The 22206-nt window shown below is 39.8% G+C and overlaps 1 protein-coding gene across 1 annotated transcript in view; it reads left to right on the top strand.

The window, feature by feature from the left end:
- The window catches only part of LOC124593676, a 422343-nt gene that overhangs the window by 137112 nt on the left and 263025 nt on the right, over window positions 1-22206 (top strand). The window contains exon 11 of the mRNA XM_047131970.1: window positions 2807-3000. Coding sequence (XP_046987926.1) covers window positions 2807-3000 — 194 coding nt within the window. The remainder of the gene's footprint in view (window positions 1-2806; window positions 3001-22206) is intronic.

Below are 22206 nucleotides of genomic sequence, written 5' to 3' on the forward strand. Positions count from 1 at the left end.
TGCTAGGAGATGAAGCAGCTTACAGAGGATACAGCAGCATGGAGAACAACAACAACAACAACAACAACAACAACAACAACAGTCATTTCAGTTGTAAAAAATAATTTATTTAAAAAGACAAAAGTGCTGTTCAGTATTAGTAGAGACAGTAAGGCCTAGGCACTTTTGTTCTGCAGTTACTGCAACAAAAGAGAAGTAGGTCACCTGATCAATGTTAGACAATTTTATACACACTAGTGCAGCAAGGAAGGTCCACAAGATTATTCCAAAGTGTGGTCCAAAAATTTAGCATAGTTCGCTGATTACCAGTCAATCAGAATGAGCTAGAGATGCTAATGCCACTAGAACAGTAACACAGCTAACTTTAGACTGGCTGTGCCATTTTGAAAGTTTCCTGTTAATTCCTGAGAGTGACTTGCAGCCCCAAGCGACAGTGGAACTGGAGTTTGTTGAACGGAAGTGCCATGTGCAGAAGGGTGCCAGTGAGACATATCTGTCAAAACTATCATAGTAGTGGCAGTGAAATAGTTTACACCAAAGTTTGCTGATGCACTAGTGATAAGTGAAAACTGAAAATATGTAAATGTAATGGTGCAGAAAAAAGATATTTCCATGAGACACTGATAGCAGGAAGTAATGCTAATGATTGAAAGTTTTATATGGAGGACTGGGTGAGAACTGTCACACGAACATGAAAGTACAATTGTATTTGACTTACTGCAGGAATACTCTATTGATTCAAGTGTCTTAAAGTTTCATTGAGCATGAGAGATGTCCTGAGATGAAGTTAATGACTGCAATTCATGCAGTTGACTGAGCTACAGTGAGCTCTTATTGTAAGGTTATTGGATGAAGCATTGATCCCTGGAAGATAGACATGCTTGCAATCCTTGTTCCAAATACCAGCTGAATACTGATTCACAACTGGGCTGCCATTGTCAAACAGTCTGGTGACCACACCACAGACATACTGGGAGACCTACACTGCAGCCAGTGTGTCAGGTACTATTGTCACGAACCAGTTGCTGAAAGCAATTCTATGAGCAGGGATGCCACATATTATGTTTCTTCTGACACACTTGTGGCATTGCTTATGAGAGCAATAATTATTGGAAAATGATGATGTATGTAATCAGCTCTGGGTATTATGGAGTGGGAAGACATAGCCTACAATTTTACAACTTTGTTGTTTGTTAAAAAAAACAATGAACAGTGCAAGGCACATCCAGAATGTTAACTAGCCCATTACGTTGCTGTTCCTACAATGTCAGACAAGTGCGCATTTCCTGCAGGACTGTGCCCAGGTACACACTTCTTACACTAGAATCCCTCCAAAATGTAGGACAATTTCCAGGGCTAGCACAGGCACCTGACCTGTCTTACACTAAACATTTATTATGGTAAGGAACAGTACACTGTCTATGTAGCGAATAAAGCCTCATTCGTGTGGGACAGTTGCTTTAGAGTGCTCATTTGTCAGTGACCACTGGGCAGTGGTGCTGGTAAAAGCTACGCATTCACAAACTGTTCTGTGGTGTACTTGGGGTATTTGCCCACTCCTACCTGTGGATGCTTGGCTGAGTATACAGTTGCATAGTTTACAGTCTGGCTGCCTGACTGCTCATGAGTAATGTGTTTGCTCACACCTGCCTGTCTCCAGGGATGCCTGACTTCCCCTGGCATGGGGATTCGAGTTGGAATAGTGTGAGTTAAAGGTTATGAATAATTTTATGAATAATGTCGCAAAACAGCAATTGAGATATTCTCTCAAACTGCGACTTAACTGAAATGTACTGAGATCGAGATACGGAGCATCAAACATGTTAAGCAGGTGTTTTTTTTTACCCCCCAAACTCTTGTACATGGACTAAATTTCAGTCAAATATGAACAAAATACTGTCCTTTCAGAATATATGATGTGATAGTGTAATATGTAATAATTATTAAATGCAATAGTGCAGTGTCTGTATTTGACAGTGTCTATAAGGTACAATACAATGTTCCTTTGGACATACATGAATGCATGTCCGAAGGAACACACACTGCTAATGATTTGTAGCCATATTAAATCAAGTGATGTATTTGCAAACTGTGAATTTAGAACCACCACAGATATATTATCATGGTGCGGCACAAATTTTCATTTGTTTCCAGTAAATTATATAGTTGTGGTGGCCACATAATCACAGTATGTGAATACATTTTCTGATTTAATATAATTATAAATCAGCAGCATGCATGTTTGCTGGAACATTGCAACAAACTTTACAGAACTTGTAAAATACAGAAACTGCATACTGTACTTCATGCCCAAACCTTGGCAACCTGACCAGAAAACTAAAGAAGTCTCTTCCTATGTGGGAATCATATCCTTGTGCAAGCATTGTGGGAAGCAGATAGTGGGACAAATGGAAGTTTGTATCTCTAAGTGAAAAGTGAAGTATGCGCAGATAGCTGAAGTGCTTAAGGTGAGTTTGAGTCTCGGTCCGGCACAATTTTTTTTTTTTTTCTCCAGTAAATTGTATAGCTGTGGTGGCCCTTGTTCACAGTTTGTGAATACACTTCCTGGATTACTAACTGCTTTGGATTTCAGTTAAGTCGCTGTTCCAGAGAACATCTCTATTGTTTGTGATTTCCCTCTCTTGTTGAATAATTGCATTGTGTGACTAATGGTGTACAACAACAATTGTTTGTGATAGCCTTTGTAATTTATCTCGTTTCTCTGTTTTATTTAAATGTTTTCATAGGTAATCAGATCCTGTGTATTCCTTTTATAGTGACTGTGAAATACATTTGTTTGTGACAGGAAGTTCTTATGTGAGAATCCTCATTATGATGAGGTACTTGCTGTCAATGTTGCTGGACAAACTGGTTTATGGGATGTTCTACATTATCTTTGTGGTCAAAGGGGACTTCAGTTTGAGGTGTTAGAGGTCCTGGCTAAGGCAGTCCAATCTTCTGAATTTTCTCAACACAATACTGTAATGGCTCCTTTTACCTGTGAGTATTAATATGAATATATTAACTGATCTGAAAAACATTATTAAATCTTCTTGCAAGATTGTGAAAAATTTAGTACCAAAATCTAGATTACCACACTGTGACACTGTGGGAAATTTCTCGTAACACTATGGGAAATTTCTCATGACACTTATGTTACAGGTACTTCTACTAACTTTGTTATAGTTACAATTTTCCTGATGTGTTTTCTTTCTTAATAGTAGAGTTGCTTGCATCAACCATAATGTGGAAGTAAAAATTATTGTTTTTCGTAGAGAGAAACATACGATTGCGTCGACAGAACTCAGAACATTCTTTTCTTTTTTGCAGTTTTCATTGATCGATTTTTAATGTTGTGTCTGTCATACATAATGTGTCTTGTAGCGGTAATGTGTTTTACAGATGAAACTTCAAATACACTGGTTCCCACATATCAAGAAAAAAATACAATAACATGAAATTGTATGTGTGATTTGTGAAGGAAGTTAACCAAAGTAGAGAAAATAAGACTTGCTATAAGTTAAACATGGAGAAACTGACTCACTCAAAGAAATGATTCTGACGTCCTATATTGTGGTGTAAGCACTTTTTCTTCTTGCTGCATATGACAGAGCCTGGTATGAGAGCCTAGGGTAATGATAGTTACTCTGCAAAAGAGGGTTCCAGCTGCCTCAATTCTTGACTTCAGCACATTTTTCAGATCCTTTTTGTGAGATATTCCAGTGCCGATACAGTGTGTGTTATATCACTCTGCATGTCTATTCAAGGGACTTAGAGTATTGTTAGAAAGTATACTGTTCCATTTAAAAGAAAAAAAAAAACATGCTTCCTTCAATATGTTGGTTGATATAAGTGTTAAGAATATATACCATGCAAGTAAATTACTTAGTACTCGGCATACTGTCATTTGCTGAAACCTGATTCAGTACTTTGAACTATTCACAAAACTTGAGGGGTATTATGTCTTAGAGCCTCCTTGTATGTACTCAGTGTGAGAACTGCACAATATTGGAAAGTCCTAGGTGAACACAAACAACAGGGGAAGGAGTAAAGATAACCACTCTCCCTGTAGTTCAAGTGTCATTTAGTAGACAAGAACATAAACAAGATACCTAAAATTTTGGACTATGTCTTTCCTTGCAGCTACCAGCTTCAGTGCTGGGACAACAGAATTCTTTCTCTCTCTCTCTCTCTCTCTCTCTCTCTCTCTGTGTATGTGTGTGTGTGTGTACTCGATGCTTGAACTACTTGAACTATACTCTTTATTTCTCCATGTGTGGATGATAATGCTGATTCCGTAACTGTTTTTCAATTCTGAAAAGCTGCTCTAGTTCTACATCTACATCTACATTTATACTCCGCAAGCCACCCAACGGTGTGTGGCGGAGGGCACTTTACGTGCCACTGTCATTACCTCCCTTTCCTGTTCCAGTTGTGTATGGTTCGCGGGAAGAACGACTGTCTGAAAGCCTCCGTGCGTGCTCTAATCTCTCTAATTTTACATTCGTGATCTCCTCGGGAGGTATAAGTAGGGGGAAGCAATATATTCGATACCTCATCCAGAAACGCACCCACTCGAAACCTGGCGAGCAAGCTACACCGCGATGCAGAGCGCCTCTCTTGCAGAGTCTGCCACTTGAGTTTATTAAACATCTCCGTAACATTTTTTAGGATTTTATTTAGTTCACATGACTGGTTTGGCCTTTATATTAGGCCAGTATCAAGTGTATATGAAACTGCCAAATGCTAATACGTGATTCGATGGGCATAAATCAAACAACGGAAAATCCAGGATGGAATGTAACAATACCAGAGAAGGAAAGTTGCTTGTCACCATATAGCGGAGATCCTGAGTCGCGATAGGCACAACAGAAAGATTCACACAATTATAGCTTTCGGCCCTTAAGGCCTTTGTCAGCAGTAGACACACATACACACACACACACACACACACACACACACACACACACACACTCACGGAAATGCAACTTGCACACACATCTGCAGTCTCAGAGAACTGAAAGCACACTGCGAGCATCGGCACCAGTGCATGATGGGAGTGGTGACTGAGTAGGGGTAAGGAGGAGGCTGGGGCGGGGAGGGGGGAGGGATAGTACGGTGGGAGTGGCAGACAGTGAAGTGTTGCAGTTTAGATGGAGGGCAGGAGAGAAGGTGGGGAGGGGGTAAGTATCAGAAAGGAGAGAAATAAATAAAAAGAAATTAAAAGACTGGGTGTGGCGGTGAAATGATGGCTGTGTAGTGCTGGAATGGGAACAGGGATGGGGCTGGATGGGTGAGGACATTCACAAATGAAGGTTGAGGCAAGGAGAGTTACAGGAACAAGGAATGTATTGCAGGGAAAGTTCCCACCTTCACAATCCCAAAAAGCTGGTGTTGGTGGAAGAACCCCAGGCTGCGAAGCAGTCATTGAGATGAGGGATATCATGTTCGACAGTGTGTTCAACAACAGGGTGGTCCACTTGTTTTTTGGCCACAGTGTGTCAGTGCCCATTCATGCAGACAGACAGCTTGTTGGCTGTCATGCCTACATAGAATGCAGCACAGTGGTTGCAGCTTAGCTTGTAAATCACATGACTGGTTTCACAGGTAGCCCTGCCTTTGATGGGATAGGTGATGTTAGTGACCGGACTGGAGTAGGTGGTGATTGGAGGATGTATGGGACAGGTCTTGCATCTAGGTCTATTACAGAAGTATGAGCCATGAGGTAAAGGATGGGGAGCAGGGGTTGTGTAAGGATGGATGAGTATATTGTATAGATTCGGTGGACAGCGGAATACTGCGGTAGGAGGGGTGGGAAGGATAGTGGGTAGGACATTTCTCATTTCAGGGCACAATGAAAGGTAATCGAAACCCTGGTGGAGAATCTAATTCAGTTGCTCCAGTCCCAGATGGTACTGAGTTACGAGGGGAATGCTCTTCTGTGGCTGGACTGTGGGACTTTGGGAGGTGGTGGGAGATTGGAAAGATAAGGCAAGGGAGATTTGTTTTTGTACAAGGATGGGAGGATAATTACGGTCAGTGAAGGCTTCAGTGAGACCCTTGGTATATTTTGAGAGGGACTGCTTGTCACTGCAGATGCGAAGACCACGGGTGGCTAGGCTGTACGGAAGTGACTTCTTGGTATGGAATGGGTGGCAGCTGTCGAAGTGGAGGTATTGCTGGTGGTTAGTAGGTTTGATATGGACCGAGGTACTGATGCAGACATCTCTGAGGTGGAGGTCAACATCTAGGAAGGTGGCTTGTTGGGTTGAGTAGGACCAGGTGAAGCAAATGGGGGAGAAGTTGTTGAGGTTCTGGAGGAATGTAAATAAGGTGTCCTCACCTTCAGTCCAGATAACAAAGATGTCATCAGTGATTCTGAACCAGGTGTGGGGTTTAGGATTCTGGGTTTTTAAGAAGGATTCCTCTAGATGGCCCACGAATAGGTTAGCATAGGATGGTGCCGTGCGGGTGCCCAATGCCGTACTGCAGATTTGTTTGTAGGTAATGCCTTCAAAGGAGAAGTAATTGTGGGTGAGGATGGCCATGACCAACTATATCCTCACCCACAATTACTTCTCCTTTGAAGGCATTACCTACAAACAAATCTGCAGTACGGCTATGGGCACCCACACGGCACCATCCTATGCTAACCTATTCGTGGGCCATCTAGAGGAATCCTTCTTAAAAACCCAGAATCCTAAACCCTGTGTGGCGAGTGGTTGTTGTTGTTGTTGTTGGTGTTGGTGGTGGTGGTGGTGGTGGTGGTGAACAATCATCATCACATTGTTGGAGCTGCAGAAATTTACCCTAAAAACACCTTTGGTGGTTTGCCCCAGTTCGCCATTTTTTGACAAGTGCACCGTGTTGATTTTGGGTAGTAACTGGAACTGTTGTTTCAAAGTGAAAATGACGCTTAAAAGCAATAATGCCAATAAGTAATTCATTGATTCTTCTTTTCAAACACTACATTATACAATGTTCTAGTGAAACATCATAAAAGTTACAGGTAAGCAGTAAAAAACAGAGTTACTGGAACAATAAATTTTTTACCCCACCTAGGTTTTTACCCCCACACGATTTTTACCACTGTCTACCCTAATTTCCAAGGTTTGTTACTTTAGCTACACTTTCAAGTGTTGATCTTTTTGTATTTGCCATAGAAGCAAGTGTTAAAGAGAAAAGAAAATCTTCGAAGAGAAATTTTCCTGTATCTAAAGAGAGAAAGGGATAAAAGACATAGTACATGAAGATATAAGATACAGGGTGACAGTTATTGAACTATATGAAATAAAATTGTCATAACTTCTGAATGGTTTGCATTAGAACATTCAAACTACACAGTTGGCCGCAGGGCATGATTGGAATCAGTATACACAGTAGGGTTTGGTTTAGCAACGAAGCCCATTTTCATTTGGATAGGATGGTCAATAAACAAAATTGGCGCATTTGGTTGACTAGTCATAACCTAAATCCAATATGTGTAATGATGTTGAATAAAGTTTGTGAACACCATAGTTTGTAACAAATTTACTCTTTTTTCATATAGTTCAGTAATTGTCACCCTGTATATTTGCAGTCTTGAGTTTTGTTTATTGCACTACAGGAGAGGAACGGATAATTTTGGATATAGTGTGGCTTTGGAGAGATAAAATGGTTGTACATTTTTTCCCGCTCCCCCCTGCCTACACACACACACACACACACACACACACACACACACACACACAGCCACCACCACCATCCCAATGCTGTAACCCATCTGCGACAAGTAATGATCTTGATGGGAGCGGGTGGTGAGGACATAAAAATTATGTGGGTTTGGGAGATAGAAGAGCAGCAGTGAAATTGGTTACGAAATATTATACAAGGTTGACAGGGGAAACAACTGACATCTATGCAGATAAGGTGAGGAGCTGGAAATGGGGCCACTAAGAGAAGTGCCTCAGGGACTCAGCATTCGTTTGCTATGTACAGGCTAAGCAACTCCGGGGTTTCTGAGCTGGGGGATGGTGAGTGCTGCCAGTCCTCTGTTATCATAAGCTCTGGGAACACTTCAGCGACCATTGTGTGGTGCAGCGGTGAAACATCGTGTGTCGCAGGGAACGGGGATTTTGGCTTAACCACTTGTATCGCAAGGTGGTAAAATCACTTTAAAAAAATAACCTCAATCTCAACATGCGTTGCGCACTGATGAGATGTATGGCTGTTGAAGAGAAACAGTCACTAGAGGGTAATCTCTGGGGAGCCTGTTGCACCCCAGTTGAATAAGGTTTTGCACAAGCATAGCTCTGTCTGGTTGGACTTCCTTCCTTAGCTGCTAGTGAGAACATTGTGAAACGTAACACTCATGTTTCTACTCCCAGTGGTTTGGGTGAGCTGTTCGATAGTATAAAAACCCAAAATCCTAAGAAACTTTGTATGCTAGTCCATGTGGACCATCTCTGAAATTCAGCGATTGTATTCACAGTAACAGACCACATTCTGTGATAGACAATGTCTTTATTGTGATTAAAAGGATAGACAGTTCTTTTGGAAAATAGTTGCATTTCTGTATCCTTAAAGCTCTGGAGGGGCTTGTAGGGTAACTCAAATCCACCAAGAGGCTGTGAAACAGTACTCTCATGCTCGATACCACGTAGGCTCCCCAAGTGCAGAAGCTGCTGAATGCCAAGTTACTTTGGTCAAGTGTTTTAAGAGTTGTAAAATGCTGGGACATTATGGATGTGGATCCAAAAGAACTGCAACAGGAATGAGAAAGAGCAAAGATGACTGAAGTCTGAGATGTTATGTTTTAAAAGGGTTGACGGTAAGCTTCAGAAGTGAGTATATTTTATCCTGACATTCAGTGTGCCGAAGTTGTCTGAGTATATGGCAGCAGGCTTTCTCAGCCTTAAGGTTAGACCTTATGCCTCAGAACGCTATGAGTTGTAATGGTTGGGTTATGTGTGGAAGATGTGGCACCACAGCCCATGTATATTAATTGCTCCCAGGCTCATCCACTTTGGAGCAGGGACTGTTGTGTCTTTGCTGAAGAAAAGAAGACTCAGGAAATAAGTCACCAAACATGTCTCATACTATGAGCGAAGAAGGAATTTAAGGCCACTCAGCCACCATGTTTTATGTACCGGGTGATCAAAAAGTCAGTATAAATTTGAAAACTTAATAAACCACGGAATAATGTAGACAGAGAGGTAAAAAAAAAGAAGTGTGACAGACGGCGCTGGACAGCAAAACATTAGTGACTGCGCATGATAATCGTGTATTAAAGGAGCTGTAATGAGAGAGAGAATCAGATGCGCCAGCAGTCGCAGCATGTTGACATTACCTGAAAAGGCACTTTTAGTGAAGCTGTATTATCAGAATGGGGAATGTGCTAGTTCAGTGTTATGATCCTATCACCATAGGAAGGGGACTTGAATGGGTTGTTTAGACGATAGACCCCCTAGTGGCCGACCGAGCACAAGGTGTAATGCTGCTGAGACAGTTCAGGAAGAAATGGAGACTGTAGCGGGTTTGTCTATGCACGGGGAAGTCTGGGCTCGTGCAGTCACACGTCGCACCGGCATTGCATACACTACTGTTTGGTTGGCACTGAGGCGTACCCTCCGATGCTATCCGTGCAAAATCCATCGGCATCATGAACTGTTACCTGGTGATTTAGTGAAGCAGAGGGCATTTGCGGTGTGGGCGTTTCAGAAGATGGCGGAAGATGACGATTGGTTGAGTAATGTGTTGTGGACCGACGAAACTCATTTCACACTCTGAGGGTCTGTCAACGCCCACAACTGCAGAATTTGGGCTACCAAAAATCCTAGAAGTGTCGTGGAAACTCCATTGCATGACAAGAAAGTCACGGTATGGGTTGGATTTACCATATCTACCGTTATCGGGTCTTTTTTCTTTGAGGAAGTGCGTGATTCTGGTTTTGTAACTGCTACCATGACGGGTGAGAGGTACGCCGATATGTTACAGAATCGCATCATCCCCAGCCTGGCTGATAAACACCTGCTGGAACGTACGATGTTTATGCAGGATGGCGCTCCATCCCATATTGCTATACGCATGAAAGATCTCTTGCGCGCATCGTTTGGTGATGATCGTGTGCTCAGCCGCCACTTTGGTCATGCTAGGCCTCCCAGATCCTCAGACCTCAGTCCGTGCGATTATTGGCTTTGGGGTTACCTGAAGTCACAAGTGTATCGTGATCGACCGACATCTGTAGGGATGCTGAAAGACAACATCCGATGCCAATGCCTCACCATAACTCCGGACATGCTTTACAGTGCTGTTCACAACATTATTCCTTGACTACAGCTATTGTTGAGGAATGATGGTGGACATATTGAGAACATCATCTTTGCTTTGTCTTACTTTGTTATGCTAATTATTGCTATTCTGATCAGATGAAGCGCCATCTGTCAGATATTTTTTGAACTTTTGTATTTTTTTGGTTCTAATAAAACGCCATGTCATTTCAAGCATGTCTGTCAATTTCTACGTCTCTGTCTACGTTATTCCGTGGTTTATTAAGCTTTCAAATTTATACTGACTTTTTGATCATCCGGTACTTTTTGTCTTGGTATTGAAGCAGCCTATCCACAGGGTCAGTGTCAGCACTCAAACTATGATGGTTGAGCAAGGCACATCTACCACCACATGTAAATGCAGCAGCCAGTCTGGGTCACTGGTCCCACAGCCCAGCCTTCCTATCGCTGAAACACTGAAAGATGCTGAATATAATGTTGGCTTAGATAGCAAACCCCCATGGAAGACATCAGAAGTGACACAGCAGAGTGTTCCTGTTATATTGGCCTTGCCACCATCCCCTAAATCCAAGCTGGGGTTGAAGGCCAACTGGCCAAAGTGATCTTTGGACCATCCGACCTTGGTTCTGTCTGACGGATTGGACGGTGATCATGCCATCGCTGGTATGGACCCCCCCTCCCCCTCCCTACCACGAGTCACCCCATCATTGCAAAGCTACAAGGGGAAAGATAGAGGAAAACACCACTGTTTAAATGGCTTCCATACTGCAGTGGAATTTGAATGATTCCTGGGCACATGTGGAGGAACTGTGCCTATTAACTCAGGGTAGAGCAATGTCTCTCTGTACTCAAGAGACATATTTTAAATTCTCCCTCGCCCCTCAGCTATGCTGCTACATTATCCACAAGAAAGATGACCTCAGTAGAGAGAGCTAAAAGAGGAGTGGCTATTTTTGACAACAGTGCATACAACTCCTCGCTTCTCCCCCTCACAACCAACCTACAACCAGTTGCAGTATCAGTAAATGAATATCATCAGTTGACAATATGTTCACTATACCTTCTCTCGCATGAGGTGGTCTACGAAGAGGCTCTCTGTGACCACCTTACTCAGCTCCCCCAACCCTTCATCCTGTGTGATGATCTAAATGCACACAAATTGCTTCGGAGCTCTCCAATCTCCTGCCCTTGGTGTAGAGAACTTGGTAGTCTTCTCTTGTCCTCAAATGCATGCTTGTTGAACATGGGGCAAAACATACACTTAAGCACTGTGTACTGGTTGTTACCTATCTCGTTTCTTGATAACTGAGTGATTGTGGAATCTTACGCAGTATATTGTGGTAGGACCACATTCGCACCACGTGTTTGTAATTGAGAATAGTACGAGTAGTTCCAGCACAATTTCAGCAAGACTTATTTATTAGTAGCTGCTGAAAGATTACACACTGCAGATCACGTTTGTCTAGGGGTTTTCGAAGTTTTGTCTGCAAAAATAATTACTCCAACAAACATGGCCTGGGTTTTCTTCTTGTTTGAAATAAACACTACCGGATCCGAAATACTTTCAGCTAAAATTATATTTATTCGTACTTTTCGTTTAGTAACTACAACATTTTCACTATGAGCATGATCCTCTAAATGCATTATACTGTACTGGTCACATAAACACGTCCATCTCCCTCTAATACCGACAAAGAAGTGGCGACTGGCGGGCAAGACAAAATGTGCCCGGAAGTTGCAGACATTCCTGCATTCCAGATTCTTTGGTCTACTGACCTTAATAAACTCCAAAGATACATATAAATAAATACATATAAATATACAACATTTAACATCTCAAACGAATCCATTATTTATCATAAAAGAAAATATTCATAATTAAATAAATTAAACACACTTTCTGGCAACATAATGAGGTTACGTTAGCTCTTTACTGTGGGCATCGTACTTTTCGCATGAGATAAACTTTATCTCCGACAGTTAATTACATTACAATAGCCCACCAGGACTTACAAGTGTACCGTGGTCCACTTGTCAGTCCGATACAGAAATTGCATCATTGTCTTGGCTTGTATACAACTTTTTATCACAACTGTAGTAAACTGTTTATTCTTTCATCAACCATTGACTTCCTCCTTTGTCTCACAACATAAATTACATAAATACATATGTCGATTTGTTGCCCAGAAATTTACCATAAAATAATACTAAAGTTAAAACATTTTCTCATATTAGAACAAACATAGTACTAACTCCTATATCATCAGTGAGGTTGCAAAAGTATTTCAATTCAACAACTCTATTCTCTCATGAGCCTTGTAAATTATGTGATATCAAAATTAAGAGGCAAAATAAGCCAACAAAGTATCTGTGTTGTGTTATAAACAGAGCTGAATAAAAACAGTTATGGTGAGCATGATGTAAAACAAAAGCACACTTGCATATACAAGAAAATACAGTCTATTAACTATACAATTTTTTAAAGCATTATGGTCTATTTAAGTGAATGAACAAGATTTCAAAATTTATGAGATTTGCTATTCTCAAACTGTGGGGGTGAGTGACATGGCTTGTCTCCTAGCATCATCAGTAAAATAAAATCCTTTATTTATCAAGTTTACATATTTTGCAATTCATTAAATACTGTACAATTACTTAAACAAGCACATAGGAATCATGAAATCTAATCTTATAATAGAATTATGTGACAATCAGTCTAGATACAACATCGTTTTGCATGAGCTATGTTCCATGGCATAGTATGGTGACTGCATTTTTTTTTTCCTTCCTCCAGTAAAATTCTTTCCAGATAAAGGCATGTTTGTAGGCTCAGTTTGCTCTTTTCTCAATATACGGCTTCAAAGAAACAACATTCCTAAGACCAAACAGCTTTCTAGACTTGGGATATACTAATCGGTACGCATTTTGGTGGGGGTTCTCAATAATCTCAAATGGCCCAATGTAAATGTCAAAGAACTTCTTGAGTTCTGCTGTTAGTAGCTTTGATCATTTGTGGAATTTCACTAAGACATGGTCACCTACTCTGAATGTGGTAGCCTTTATTTTCCTATCATGTCCGTTTTTCCTAGCTTCACCTAGTTTCTTCATGGTTTTCTTTACTATCTCTTCATGTTCTTTCATTGATATTAAGGTACATTGTGGAAAGTCTATTAATTCAGAAATAAGATTTGCTGGTCTGAGATGAAACATAATTTCATATGGTGAAAACCCAGTAGAGCTATGCTGCAAGCTGTTCATGATATCCTCGAAGTTGTTTACATGGTCGGACCAACTAGGGTGTTTGTGACTACAATGCGTCCTACAAAGTCTCCCTATTTCTCTCATGTACCTTTCTGCTGGGTTTGAAGATGGGTTGTACACGGGTATCAAGATGTGTTTTGTGTTAGTTTTTTCCATGAATGCTTTCCAGTTTTTTGAAACAAATTGTGAACCATTATCAGATAGTATAGCTTTAGGTTTCCCTACACTCTTGAAGTAATCTCTCTCAATCTTTGTAATGATCTCTTTACTTGTAGCTTTTCGAACAGATTAAAGTTTAATTAGTTTGGAAAATACATCAACCATGACGAATATAAAACAATGGCCACCTTTGCTTTTAGGTAAAGGTCCATAAAAGTCTACAGCTACTAAATCTAGTGGCTTATCTGGAATGATGTTCTGCATTTCTCCCTGACATGTTCTGTTGCTTACTTTTACTCTTTGACATTTGTCGCATGTTGATATTTCGTTCCTCACCTTCTTTACCATGTTATAAAAGTAGATATTTTCTTGCAACTTTTTTACACATTTCTGTATTCCACAGTGACCATAACTCTCATGCGTGTACTTTATTAACTTTTCTGCCTCACACTCTGGCCAACATAGCTTCCAACTGTCAGAGTCCACATCTGTTCTTCTAAAGAGTGTTCCCTTAAAGACCTTATAGTACTTGTCAAGTTTATCATACCCTCTTTTGCCTAAACAGTCCTTAACCAATTTCCAATTAGGATCATTATTCTGTTCCCTCCTGATGTTATGGCAAAGTGTCCTTATGAGCTTTTCATCTTGGATTCCCTTCATGTATCTTATTTTAAATTCCTTTTCTTCCTCTTGATCAAACATTTCCTGATCTCCTCCTACTGGTAACCTGGATAAAGCATCAGCTACTACATTTTCTGATTCCTTAATATACACAATTTCGTAATCAAACTGTTACATGAACATGGCCCACCTGGTTAATCTACTGTGATATAGTCTACACTCCTGCAAGTAACTTAAAGCTTTGTGGTCTGAATAGACTTTTATCTTGTGTCCTAACAGGTATGTTTTAAATTTTGTAAACGCCCAGTGTACTGCGAGTAATTCTTTTTCTGTGACAGTGTACTTTCTCTCATGTTTAAGTAACATTCTGCTGGCAAATGCAATGGTACAATGAAGATTTTTTCCATTCACAACTTTCTCCTGAAATAGTTCTGCTCCTAGTCCATAATCACTACTGTCAGTGTGGAGACAAAATGGCAAACTAAAATCTGGTCTGTGTAAAAGACTGTTCTGACAAAGTTCATTCTTCATTTTATCAAATGCTTTCTGGCACTCTTCAGACCAATTCCATGTAGCATTTTTTCTAAGTAAGTTGCTTAAACATGTTACATTAAGGCATTGTCCATTTACATATTTTCGATAGAATCCACAGAGTCCATAAAAAGACTTTAATTGTTTTCGGTTTCTAGGGGATGGAAAGTTTACGCTAGATTTTATTTTCTCAGGATCTGTACTTATCCCTTCCTTAGTAATGACATGACCTAAAAATTTGAGTTCTGACACACCAAATTTACATTTTTCCAGTTTTAATGTCATACCACCTCTTCTGAGTTTCTCACACACCTTTTTCAATAACTTCAAATGATCCTCCCAACTTTGATTTGAAACTAATATATTGTCTACATAAATTGTTAATTCTGACAAAACTTCTTGGCCAAGTACATAGTCTAGTGCCCTTATAAATTCGGCGACTGATGAGTTTAATCCGAAAGGCACTACACAATACTGGTAACATCTCCCATTGTATAAGAAAGCAGTGTACTTTCTAGAACTAATTGCAAGAGGTACTTGATGAAAACCTGAAGTTAGGTCAAGGCTTGACATAATTTGGATATTTTTAAATTTATATAACAACTCATCGATGTTCTCTGGGTGGTCAGTTTCTCTGTATAAATATTTGTTTAACTGTCTGGAATCTAGTACTAATCTGACTTGTCCATTAGGTTTATTTACAGTGACTAAGGGCTTATTATAAGGGCTTATACTCCTCTCAATGATTTCACACACTTCCATCTTTTGCAATTCTTTCTCCACTGCTACTCTTTTCGAGATTGGAATACTGTACGGTTTTGTAAAGAATGGTTCATGTGGCTTCAACTGTAAAGTACATTGGTATCCAATTACTTTACCTGGTATATTGCTAAATACATCACTATATTCCTACAAAAATAATTTCAAATCTTGTTTTAGGTTCTCAGTTAGTTCTCTAGCTTCGGCTACTTTTTCATTTACCAACTTTTCAAACTCTATCTCGTCTGTATCAAAATCTGTGACATGGCTTTCAATGTACTTACCTTCTTTTGTAACTTCAATACTGTTCACAGTCTTATTCATACAAAACACATTTGATTGAAGAAGTTTCGTAGTGATGACTTCACCACTTGGTAGAGTCATCATTAATTTCTGCCCTGCCCAATCAAATGCTGCACTTACTTTTGTTATCCAAGACATGCCTAGGATAAAATCCTCTGTGAGATCAGGAATGACGAGACACCCATGTGACCATGATACTCCTTCAATTTCAAAAGTAATAAAAGCCTGACTCCTTATTGATTTACTCTGCTTCCCGGTAGCACCTCTTATTTTAATTCCTACTACAGGTAACTCAACATAATCCTTATTAGTTTTCAGTTTTTTACTTAATGTTTCTGATATCCCAGATACTTGACTTCCTGTGTCCACTAAACACTTTCCTTTCCATGATCCTATCTGCACATCAATAAATGGACTGCTTACATCAAAGTCAAATTTTTTGTTAGTATTCTCATGTAATAAGTCATCTTCAATTTCACTAAATCCATATCCCTTTCCAGTGTCCTTACCTGTATTATTACCACCAGAGTTATATGCTGTTATTACCCTAATTGCATTTTCCTTGGCCTGATTACTATTCCTGAATATTTCATCAATCCAACTACATTCATTTGTGCTATTGTGTGTCTCTCCTTTATATTTATCTCTTAACACTTGTGCAATGTGATACATAATTCTATGCCACCATTCTGGATACAAAGTTTCACATATATCAAGTGTTACCTTTCTGAAATTTTCATCATCCTTAATGGCACTACTGTTAACCCGTAAGTTAAACAAAAATTGCTCACTATCTGACATTTCATCATCTGCTCCCCTGATGCTGTTAAGATTACCTGCTGTCAGTTCCTTCTCATTTTTCTTACATGTATCAAGATCAAATAACTCATTGACTAAAATTCTGGCATCCTTATCATTCAAATTGTCAACTGCTTTCACGTGTACCTCACTAACTTCATTACTATCCTCTTTTATATTAGTAATCCCTAAAGCTTCCAACTCCTCACTTACACCAATAAAACATCTTTCTTCACTACTATCCTCAATCTCCTTTCCTTCCCAATCAACATCACAAAAATTATCCTCTTGATCCTCTGCGCCCTTACCTTCAGTATGCAGATACACATTTAAATCATCCTTACTAGGTGCTCTTTTCATTCCTAGCCCACCAGACTCTTCCATAAGTTCTCTAATTCCTGATACACTTGGATCATTTGAACAACTATTTTCCAGCAAGGTGCCCCTCTCAGCGCACTCATAGAATGAATCTAAGTTTAATTCTTCGCAGTTTTCTAAGCAATCTGGTTTATTTGTATGACATATATTATTTGTAACAGATACTACATTAATGGGATAACACTTCTCTTTAAAATAAATACTCATTATGTCACTGGTATCTTTCTGTTTAGTTTGACAGTTTGGGTTGGCCCTTTCCATTTGTGTATAAGTAGCTCCTACCTTGCGGACTGCCAATGGAGCCCTATTCAGTTTTTTAACTCCTGTTCAGTTCTCCCCATACCATTATGACTATTCCATTCCTTTGGGTTATTTCCAAAGTGCCTGTTACCAAATTGATTATGACTATTTCCGTATTGACCCTTGTAAGGGAAATTATGTCCTTGTGATCCCTTGAAGTTGTACTGGTGATTTCTCTGATGAGAATCACTACTTCCAAAACTGCGGGGTTCCTGTTTATCATGTTGTGTGTTTCCCCAATTTGTATGCCCTGTCTTTTGAAAATGGTTTTGACTATGGTGTGGTGATTTACCCATTTTCTCAATAATTCTATCTAGTTTGTCAACATATTTCAAAAACTGATCAATTGTGTCATCTGGACCATAAGCTAACTCCCACTGTAGTTTACACGGTAGCCTCCTTTTAAGTGCATCAATTTGAGTGAGTTCATCAAAAGGTTTGCTTAGGTGAGTGAGTTTCCTTAACTTATTTCTGCAAAATTGCTTCATGCTACCATATTCATGTTTATAAACAGGTCCATTCAAAAATTCGCTTTTTATTCTTGCTTGTTCTGTCTCTGACCAGAATTTACTTAAGAACCTCTCCTCAAACTCTGCAAAAGCCATTCCCTCCGTACAATAATGATTAGTCCATGACAATGCTTCACCTTCTAGAAATCGTTTCACAAATTTAATTTTCTAATTATCATTCATATTTGGAAAAAAGTTATCTTTGCAATGCTGCAGGAAATCTACCGGATGCATACTGCTCTCATCTGAAAAGTTTTTTACTGGAATGTTGCACCACAAAGTGCCAATATTGTTCGGCAAACTATTGGTGACCATATTGCTACTAACATTTTCAAGTTTCTTAGTGATGTCATTAATACTACTTTCTAAACTCTTGACTTCATTTTTGTTTATCTGATTATTTACATCTATTTTTTCAGTAATAATTCCTATCTCTTGTTCAAATTTGCTTTCTACTTTAACAATTTTATCGTCTACAAGAGAAATACGATCAGATACTGTTTCTTCTACATGTTTGATATCTGAATGCACAACTTTAAACGCATTATGGATTTTCTCTCTACCTGTATTAACTTCAGTTTTCAGATTTTTTACTTTTGCATCTACATTTTTGACTTTTCTCCCGACGTAATTGACCTTACCCGTGATCTTAACCATATTATGACTCAAACTGGAAATTTTTGCTTCTACTTTTTGAAAGTGATCGTCATTTTTCTTTTCATATTCTTTGAACTGTTTTTCAAATTTATCACTCATGAGCTTAAGAGTCGGGTCTAACTGAGCAGTGTTTTTTTGCTCCATTTGATCCAAATGAATCTCATTAGCATCGAGTCTGTCTTTAATATTTCCTAACCACTGTCCCTTTTGTCTGTTAGTGTCATCTATTGCCTTAAATTTTCCCTCCATATAATTCATTATTTTTGATAACATGTCTTTAACTTCATTCTGTCTTTCCGTACGAGTTTCAACTTTGTCTACAGGATTCGAACTATTACTGTTGCATTCACTTTCGTATGATAAATTTACATCTGTACTAGCGTTGGCGACACCGTCGTCAATACTTTCCTCTTTCACAATAGTCATCTTTTTACACAGGAATAAACAAAACACAACAAATTTATCTTTTCTAAAGGATACTAAACTATCTTACTCACAGGTTACTGATTTTCTTATCTTATAACGTCTTCTTTGTTGATTGGTGCATGATGGAATACACAACACTGAAACACTACACTTATATGAATATTGCTTTTTTTGTTGCACAACACTTTACACTTTTTTCTTCTTTCTTGACTTATTGTGCCGTTATTCTTGCTCCAGTAACTGCATTCCGATGTCTTGAAGGTATCAGCATACGACTTCCTTTGTCTTGAAGGTATCAGCATACGACTTCCTTGAACATTTTCATCCAGGATGTACGAATTCTGTCGTTTTCTTCGCAATCTCGGTGGTAGTTTATTTCGGTAACATTTTCAATAATCCCGGACGAGCCCCCATATTGTACTGGTTGTTACCTATCTCGTTTCTTGATAACTGAATGATTGTGGAATCTTACGCAGTATATTGTGGTAGGACCACATTCGCACCACGTGTTTGTAATTGAGAATAGTACGAGTAGTTCCAATACAATTTCAGCAAGACTTATTTATTAGTAGCTGCTGAAAGATTACACACTGCAGATCATGTTTGTCTAGGGGTTTTCGAAGTTTTGTCTGCAAAAATAATTACTCCAACAAGCATGGCCTGGGTTTTCTTCTTGTTTGAAATAAACACTACCGGATCCGAAATACTTTCAGCTAAAATTATATTTATTCATACTTTTTGTTTAGTAACTACAACATTTTCACTATGAACATTGATACTCTAAATGCATTATACTGTACTGGTCACATAAACACGTCCATCTCCCTCTAATACCGACGAAGAAGTGGCGACTGGCAGGCAAGCCAAAATGTGCCCGGAAGTTGCAGACATTCCTGCATTCCAGATTCTTTGGTCTACTGACCTTAATAAACTCCAAAGATACATATAAATAAATAAATATAAATATACAACATTTAACATCTCAAACGAATCCATTATTTATCATAAAAGAAAATATTCATAATTAAATAAATTAAACACACTTTTTGGCAACATAATGAGGTTACGTTAGCTCTTTACTGTGGGCATCGTACTTTTCGCGTGAGATATACTTTATATCCAACAGTTAATTACATTACAACTGCTTCAGGGTCATTCAGTGCCGTCAGTCTCTTGCTGTATTCTCTAGCCCTCGCACACAATGCTCAGTGGGGAGCGGTTGATGACTTATATGCAAGTGACCTCTTCCCATGTGGATTCACCTGCTGGAAAGAGTGGTGCCTGAAAGATATCCCCCACAGTGAATGCTTCATAGAGCAGACTGGACACTTTACAGCCAACTCGTTGTGTTTGAATATGACAGTGTCAAGAATGGATGGATCATATTACCCAAATGATCCACCACTCTGCTGAAGCTTCCATTCTGCAGTCTTTAGACCAGCTGGAAAGGCAAGTTGTGCCTTGGTGGAGCAAACAATGCCACATTGCAATCTGGTCCAGGCGGGCAGCTCTGTCAGTTCAAGTGATGGCCAACTGAAGATAACCTTGCAGCCTTTTGGGTAGTGAGGGTAAAATGTCGCCGAATTATTAGGGAGAGCAAAAGGAAATCATAACAATCCATTATCGTGTGTTACAGCACCTTACAGAGTGCAGCACAGAATTTCTCTTTGTGCTTTGTAGTGTCATTTGGGTGTCAGGTCACTTTAGCGATTGGCAAGAGGCAACCCGGGAAAGACCACACATGCCCGAATAGTTATCGTAGTGTTGCCCTTGATAGCTTTGTGGGGAAGACGATGCGGTGGATGGTCAACTGCCACCTTGGCTGGATCTTAAAATACAGGCAGCTCCTTAGTCACTTTCATTGTGGGTTCTGGAGGTATTGCTCCACCTTTGATAACCTGGGCTTCCTGGAGGTGGCTGTACAACAAACTTTCCTGTCACTGGCATCACCTTCTGGCTATGTTTTTTGACATCAAGAAGGCTTGTGATAATACTTGGAGGCATCTTATCCTCAAACAGCTCCACAAATGGAGTTTTCATGGATGTCTTCCCATTTTTATTTGGCCCTTCCTCTTGCCACAGTGTTTGTTTTGGGCAGGAGAATGGTGTCCCTCATGGTAGTGTTTTAAACATGACTGTCTTTGCCATAGCTATTAATAGTATTACATCAGTAGTTAAATATCCTATCCAGTATTCCTTGATTTCTAAGTGTCTTTTGTTTCTTTTCCAGCCTTGCAATGACAACACACCAATTGCATCTAACTTTCAACAGTTTGAGGAATGGGCAGAGAAGATGGGCTTTAAGTTTTCAACCAAGACATCTTTGTGCATTCCTTGTAACTGTTCACGTTCTGTTTTAAGCCTCCCTCATTTGAAGAGGAGGGATGCTGTTCTTAAGTTTAAAGATGCAGTGAGGTTTGTGGGCTGCACGTTTGACTTGAAATTTACATGGTTGCCACACCTTAGTAGCACTGAGTACTTTAAAATGTGTTAGCCAGAATTCATGGAGGGCAGGCAGGACTTGTTTGCTCAGATTTTACAGGGTTTTCGCGTGATCTTGGCCTGATTCCAAGGGCACAGTGTATGGGTCTGCAAGACCAACTTATTTAAAGATATTGGACATGGTGCAACATGAAGGGATTTGCCTAGCTATAGTGGCTTTCCGAATGAGCCACATGTTGAGCCTCTGTGCTGAGGCTGCTGAGCCGCCACTTCACATCAAATGATAGCTGCTCATTGTGTGATATGCATATAAAATGCTGTCCACACTATGCACATCTGCATCTGGACTCCCAGTTTCATGTTTCAATCTCTGTTTTTTTTTTAACATTTTAGATAGGCATCACAGTTTAACAATTGTGGCGCCTGAGAAGACAAATCCCTTGGCTGTTCCGTTGCCTTCCCTGAATATCTTCAGGACTTGCCTTCCCCATAGGCATATAGTATTTTCTGTAGAACTCCATGCGATCCTGAAGGCACTGGAGCAGATGAGGTGTCTCCAGGGCAGACAGTTTCTCATCTGCTCCAATTCCCTTGTTGTACTACAATTGTTACGCCACATGTACCCAGCAGAGAAACTGTTGCAGCTCATACATAACTAACTGTACTTCCTGCAGCTGCGGGAGAAGAAGGTGTCATTCTGCTGGGTACCAGGACTCATGGGAATTTGGGGAAATGAACAGGCCAACAAAGCCATGAAGGAAGCCTTCTGGGAACATACCATTACGGAATATGCC

The sequence above is a fragment of the Schistocerca americana genome, chromosome 2 (assembly GCF_021461395.2).
Source record: "Schistocerca americana isolate TAMUIC-IGC-003095 chromosome 2, iqSchAmer2.1, whole genome shotgun sequence".
NCBI lineage: Eukaryota > Metazoa > Arthropoda > Insecta > Orthoptera > Acrididae > Schistocerca > Schistocerca americana.